The sequence below is a fragment of the Tupaia chinensis genome, unplaced genomic scaffold (assembly GCF_000334495.1).
Source record: "Tupaia chinensis unplaced genomic scaffold, TupChi_1.0 Scaffold000067_1, whole genome shotgun sequence".
NCBI lineage: Eukaryota > Metazoa > Chordata > Mammalia > Scandentia > Tupaiidae > Tupaia > Tupaia belangeri.
The window spans coordinates 5,093,673-5,100,690 of NW_006159526.1; the positions used below are offsets into that span (position 1 = coordinate 5,093,673).

General features: G+C 54.7%; 1 protein-coding gene across 1 annotated transcript in view; it reads left to right on the top strand.

Moving 5' to 3' along the window:
- Positions 1–15: 15 nt before the first annotated feature.
- CCDC9 (coiled-coil domain containing 9) overlaps positions 16–7,018 on the top strand; it is a 17,385-nt gene continuing 10,382 nt past the window's right edge. The window contains 5 exon segments of the mRNA XM_027767089.1: positions 16–131; positions 2,030–2,093; positions 2,253–2,357; positions 3,912–4,010; positions 4,186–4,434. Coding sequence (XP_027622890.1) covers positions 2,091–2,093; positions 2,253–2,357; positions 3,912–4,010; positions 4,186–4,434 — 456 coding nt within the window. The 5' untranslated portion in view covers positions 16–131; positions 2,030–2,090.

Sequence of the window (7,018 nt, forward strand, 5' to 3'; positions counted from 1 at the left end):
CGGGCAGTGCTGGGGTGGAGCCGCGAAGTTTTGCCGGAGGTAGAGGCGCGGCGGTAGCGTTGGCAGAGCTGTCTGGCCCGAAGCCAGAACCTTGGCTTGGGAAGCCGGGGACAGGGCCAGATGCTCCCGCTGTGAGATGGGGCCGGGGGCCAAGGGGCGTGGTCGGGAGGTTGCCCTGGCAGATCGGGGTTGGTGCCAGAGCTTTGACGGGGAGGACAAGGGGCGGGGCCGGGTTAATAACGCGAGATTGCGGGGGCGGGTCCAGGCTATTGCCTGGGAACCAGGGGGCGGGGCCGGAGGGGAAAGTCGGACGTGAACGCCAGGTTAATTACGCCAGGGTGTGGGCGGGGCCAGAAAGTTGTGCTCTGACCGGGGGCGGGGCCAGGGCCTTGGCTCTTCTGCCGGGTTGAGGTTGGAGCTGTTTCCTTGCTTGGATGGAGGCCGGACCAGGAAGTTTAACCTTACTGGAGTGGGTATTCGCTAGGAGAGTTGAGCCAGGTCCGGAAAGCCTCTCTAAGTGGGTATGGAGCCCATTTTCAGAATCCTTTTTGGAGATGTGGGAGGTGGCCGTGCCTTTGTCAGGATAGCGGAGCGAGGACCTACCTGGGGAGGCATGGTATTAGAATGCTCTCTGAGAGTCGCTGCAGTCTACAGGAGCAGGGTTTGAACTTTGAATGTGGGTTTGGGGACGATTCTGAGAGCTAGAATGTTCACCGGGATGGGAGCGGCACCAGAATGGGAAGGTGGGTGTGGAACTTTATTTTTAAATTTGAGGGACAGAGAGAGAAAGAGAAAGTGAGAAAGCGAGAAAGCAAGCCTCCAGGTCCGGGACTTGAACCATTGTTGGCTATGTGGGAGTCCAGCACCCCTAACCACCACACCACCTACCGGTCCCTAGACCTTTATGTGCATTTGGTAAGAGGGTGCTAGGTGAAACTCTCTTGAGGTAGGGACTTGGCTCAGACTCCCACCACAGGGCCGTGGAGACTGGAGTAGACTCTTTCTTTGGAAGAAAGTAGTGTTAGATGTTTTCTTAAACAGTGGGGTGGGGCCTGGACATTCCCAAGGTGGGTGTGACTACAGAATTTACGTGGGAAGTGGGTGGATCCAGAGGAAAAGTTCCCTGAGAACAGAATCTAAATTACCCAGAGAGGGGTGGGCTTAGTACTTGAAGATCGAATGGAGGGAGGATAAGATGTCTGTTGGGGTACAGGTTTTTAAATTTTCTTTTAATTGCCAGAGGGCCAGTGAGTTCCCCAGAGAGAAAGAGAAGGGAGAGGGAGAAAACACCCCTGAACAGTGCGAAGTCATGCCACAATCCCTTTTGCTCCGTTTCTTTGTCTGGGATCTTGGGCACTCACACATGTCTAGTGTGTCTTTTTTTTCTTTTTTAAATAATTATTTCGGGACCAGCAGTTAGCGTAATGGCTGTGTTGCTGAATTCCCACATAGTCGACCGCAGTTCGAGTCCTGGACCAGGTGACTTAAGCTCATGCCAGGTGCGTGTACGTGCATGCCCAAGATCCCGAGAGGAGAATGGAGGAGAAGGGATTGCGGCATGACCATCTCCCCTGGGGGATGACTTCTCGCTTTCTGTCTCTCTGTCTCTCTCTGTCTGGTGAGCGCACATGCCCTGTAGCAAAAACCTCTCAAAAAAAGAGAATTATTTCAACTTTATTTATTATTATTATATTCCAGTTTGACCTGAGAGAGACAGAGAGAGAGAGGGAAAGTGAGAAAGGAAGCTGCCAGGTCCAGGAGTTGAACCGTGGTTGGCCATGTGGGAGTCCAGCGCCCTTAACCACCACATCACCTGCTGGCCTGTCTAGGGTGTTTTTCAAGCTGCCCGCTCTGGGATTTGCACCCAGTGGTTGCCATGTGGGAAACGGCTCTCTTAACCACCAGGCCAAGGGGTCAGCATGGATACAGGTATTTGTGTGTCTGTGTGAGGAGTCCTCGGTGTGGAGGAGGGATGAAGCAGGCTGTGGGAGAGCATTGGGCTTGATCCTTCTGTTCCCTCTGTCCGCAGGAGCCCCTAGTGCTGCATCCAGATTCCGTAGGTGAGGTTTACTGGAACCCCATCCTGCGAAATGGTGAGTTCAGAAAGTGGGCTCTCTAGAATCTGAACTCTGGAAAGGGGCTTGAGAGGCTGGATCTGGGGGCAGGATCTCAGACTCTGGATTGAGTGGCCCTGGAGCAGGGAGAGGCTTTGTTTCAAAACTCTGTCTCTCTCAACTGCCTCCTGGTCTCAGGCAGCCACCTTGGATTTGAAATCAAAGGAGGAGAAGGATGCTGAGTTGGACAAGAGGATCGAGGCTCTTCGGCGGAAGAATGAGGCCCTCATCCGGCGCTACCAGGTGCCCTAGCCCTGCCCTGGGAGACCCCATCCCCTCTCCTCCCCGCAGTGAGTTTTTCTCACCTCTCCGTTCCTTAAAACCTTTTCATGGTTCCCCATCACTCTCAGGATAGAAGCCAAAAGGCTTAGCTGGGCATCCTTTCTGCATTCCATTATTCATTTGTTCATTCATTCACAAACATTCACCAAGGTCTTCCTGTATCGGGTCTCATGCCGAGTGGTGCTGGAGACAGCCATGACCGAGACAGCCACAGTCCAACCTTGCAGGACTCTCAGCCAGCAGGGAGGAAGCTCTGTCCTCAGTCCGTGACCACTTAGAGTGGACAAGGCTGGTGCGGGGCAATGCAGGGGTCCGTAGGAATGCAGAGAGGACTCCTGACCCAGCTAGGGGACTTTAGGGAAGGCTTCTTGGAGGAGGAGACTCAGACGTAAAAGGTGAGTAGAGGTTAGCCAGTTGAGACAGGGTCATATTTCAGGTGGAGGGAACCTTTCGAGTGAATATTTGGAAGTCAGAGAGAGCTTGGAGTTTAGTTGGAGGGTCAGTTGGTGGAGCACTGGCTGCGGGAGTAAGCAGGGGCCAGGCCGTGAGGCCTGAGTACGACCAGGCCAAGGGTTTGGACTTTAGTCCTGAGGGCACTGGTGGGGGAGGGCCTAGCTCATGGTAGCGTTGTAGAAAGAGTCTGGCTGCTGCATGGTAGTGGATGGAGGCAGTGATGCTGGAGACCAGAGACCAGGGAGGAAGCCAGGGTGGGCACCCTAGGAGGAGAGGGGTAACTGGCTCAGGGCGAGGCTGTCGAAAGGGACTCAGTGGGCAGTGAGGGGGGTGGGGCTGTCTCGAGATGGGACCCTGGAGGAGAAGAGGGTTTCATTTATTCATGTTCATTCATTCATTTGTTAAAACAAAAAGCATGTCGTGTTGCTGTTGTGCGCCAGGCAGTGACCTGGGCTCGGGGTTTCACTGGGGAAGAAAGCAGCCCTCAGGCAGATTCCGATGCAGGGGAGGCAGGCAGTGAGCAAAATGCACGTAATGCCAGGCCCAAACGTGAGGACAGAGAGTGACGGGGAGGCCACGCTGAGAAGGGCACATTGGAGCAGGCTCCTGCAGGAGGTGAGGGATCGATGATCTCTGGAGGGTAGGGTCCTCCTGGCAGAGAAGAGCTAGCGGAAAGGCACGGGGCAGCGCTGCTGCAGGGCTATAGGAATGTAGAGGGGGCTCCTGACGCAGCCAGGGGACGTTAGGGAAGGCTTCTTAGAGGAGACGACTCTGAGGCCTAAAGAGTGAGTAGAGGTTAGCCAGCTGAGACAGGGAACAGCGAGGAGACCAGAGCAAGAGAGAGGCTGAGAGAGAAGGTTGGGGGTGACGAAGTCATTGGCTCTTCCTCTAAGGTGGGCACCGCAGGAGAGCACAGCAAGGGCAGTGAGGAGGTGACCAGCTTTCTTGTCTGTGCTCGGGGGAGGAGCCTGGGCTGGAACCAAACTCAGGAGGAAGTCGGGGGCTGTGGGAGTCTGGCAGGTGGACCGGCCCTGACGCTCCTTCCGTGGCATTTGCTCCTAGGAGATTGAGGAGGACCGTAAAAAAGCTGAACTCGAGGGAGTTGCGGTGACAGTGCCCCGGAAGGGCCGCTCCATGGAGAAGGAGAACATGGCAGTAGAGGTGGTGAGCTCATCGCTGGGCTCGGGGATCCCTGAGGCTAGGGGAGGGCACCCAGGAGCTCCCTGCACCTGCAGACCTGCAGGTGGTCCCACTCCTGGCCGTGGCCCTCTCTGGGACCGGGATGTCCCAGCTTCCCTGCCCCAGTGGCTGTACTTTCTCCTCCCTACTTTTGCAGGAGAGGAGCCTGGGTCCTTCCCGGAGGTCTCCTGGGACCCCTCGGCCCCCAGGGCCCAGCAAGGGGGGCCGGACGCCCCCACAGCACGCTGGCCGGGCAGGCCTGGGCCCAGCATCCCGCAGCTGGGAGGACAGTCCGGGAAAGCAGCCTCGAGGAGGAGCAGGGGGTCGTGGCCGGAGGGGCCGGGGCCGGGGCTCCCCTCATCTCCCTGGAGCCAGAGACATCTCAACTTCTGACCGCAAATCCAAGGTAGGGAGCTGGCCAGATTTGAAGCCCTGGTGCAGGGCTCTCCATTGCCTGCTTTGCTCTAGTCCTGCCTCAGATGGGTCGGTTCCACTCCTCCATCTCAATGTTGTTCTCTTCCAGCCCGCTCATCTGGCCCTTGCTTCCTTCGCTTCTCCTCGCCGCCTCCATCCTGGCCCAGGCCACGTGTCCCGTCCCTTTCTGTTCTCGCTCTCTTGGTGCGCGTCGGCCCGCCCGCCCTCTCTCCCTACCGCCTCCCTCCCTCCCTCTCATTCTGGCGCTGTTCCTCTGCTGGCGTGCTCACGCGCTCGGGCTCTGAGCAGTGCTCTCTCTGGGTCTCAGTACCTGGGTTTGTTGACGGGGGGCAGTGGCTCCGTGTACCTGCTCCCCCAGCCTCGCAAACCAGGGCAGCAGGCCGTCTGGCCCGGGGTGGGGCGGGCGTGGTAGTTTAGTTGGGAGCTTCTAGTTTGCACTTTCTCAAGAAGGTTAGTAATTAAGTGCGAAGGTTAAGAGAGACTGAATATTAGGAATTACTTTTGTTTTTTAAGAATTCCTTTATTTAACTTTATTTATTTACTTTTTAATTTGACCAAAGAGGGACAAAGTGAGAGAGAGAGAAAGTGAGAAAGCAAGCCACTAAGTCCAGGACTTGAACCACGGTTGGCCATGTGGGAGTCCAGCGCTCTTAACCAACATGCCACCTGCTGGCCCCATTGTTATTTTTTTTATTATTATTATTTTTTTTGAGAGGTTTTTGCTATAGGGCATGTGCACTTGCCAGACAGACAGAGAGATAGCAAGCGAGAAATCACCCCCTAGGAGGGGTGGCCACACCTCAATCCCTTTTCTATTCTCCTTTCGGGATCTTGGGCACGCACGCACACGCACCTGGCGTGAGTTTTAAGCCACCGGGTCTGGGACGCAGGCTGCATTCGACTACATGGGAGTCCAGCGACATAGTCATTACACTAACTGCTGGTCCCTATTATTTTTAATTTGACCAGAGAGAGAGAAAGGGAAAGTGAGAAAGCAAGCCACCAGGGGACTCGAACTGTGGTTGGCCATGCAGAAGTCCAGCACTTTAACCACCACACCCCACCTGTGGTTGGCTATATGGAAGGCCCAGCACTTTAACCACTGTGTCATCTGTTGCCTCCACCCCATGGATTTTTTCAAGCCAGCAGTTCTGGAACTCAAACTGTCCTCAGCCATGTGGGATCCAGCTACCTTAACCTCCACATTACCTGCATGCCTAGTCCCCTGCCTTTATTTTAAAAAGAAGTTTATTATTTGTATCTTTCATGAGTGAGACAGAGGACCCCCAGCAGGGCCCTTTTTCTAAAAGTTTTGCAAGAGGGCACAGGGCACATGTGTTCTCCAGAGAGATGTGTTGAGGGGCGTGGAAGAGAGAGAAAGCACCCCTTCCCAATGGGGTAGGGTCATGCCGTAATCCCTTCTCTGTCTCACCTCCAGGATCTTGGGCACGCGTGCGCATGCGCCCATTGTGACCCTCAAGCCACAGGATCTGAGACTTGAACTGTGGTCCGTCATGTGGGAGTCAAGTGGCTTAACCACTATGCCATCTGCTGGCCCCCAACAGGGCCTTTTTATTTAAAAAAAAATATTTTTTAGAGACTTTTGTCATAGGCATATGCATCTGCTGGTCCCAATAAAAAATAATTCTTAAAAAAAAACTCATGGGACCAGCAGTTGGTGTAATGGCTGTGTTGCTGGACTCCCATGTAGCCGACCGTGGTTCGAGTCCCGGATCCGGTGGCTTAAACTCACGCCATGTGCGTGTGTGTTCATGCCCAAGATCCTGAGAGGAGAATGGGGGAGAACAGACTGTGGCGTGGCCATCCCCCCTGGGGGGGTGATTTCGCCCCCGCTCTCTCTCGGTCTTTCTGGCGAGTCCACGAGCCCTATAGTAAACCCCCCTCCCCCCCAAAAAAAAGAATTATTTTTTATTTAACTTTATTTTCCTCTTTTACTTTGACCAGAGAGGAACAGAGCGAGTAAGAGAATGAGAGGGAAAGTGAGAAAGCAAGCCACCATGTCTGGGACTCCAACTGCGAGTGGGAGTCTCATGCCCTTAACCATGACACCACCTGCTGCCCCCATCCCCACTGCCCCTGTGAGGTTTTTATTTATTTATTTTTTTTTTGAGAGGTTTTTGCTATAGGGCGCATGCGCTCGCCAGACAGAGAGACAGACAGAAAGCAAGAAATCACCCTCCGGGGGAATGGCCACACTGCAATCCCTTCTTCATCCTCCTCTTGGGATCTTGGGCACACATGCACACGTGCCCGGCGTGAGTTTAAGCCATCCGGTCTGGGACTCGAACCGCGGTTGACTACATGGGGGTCCAGCGACATAGCCATTACACTAACTGCTGGTACCCCCTCATGTGAGTTTTAAGCCACCAGGTTCAGGGCTGGAACTGTGGTTGACTACATGGGAGTCCAGCAACGTAACCATTACTCCATCTGCTGGTCCCAACAGGGCCTTTTAAAATGGCAATTTGGAAATTAGGGAGAGTGGTGGAGAGGGAGAGAGAGAGGGGGAGAGAGAGAGAGAGAGAGAGAAGGAG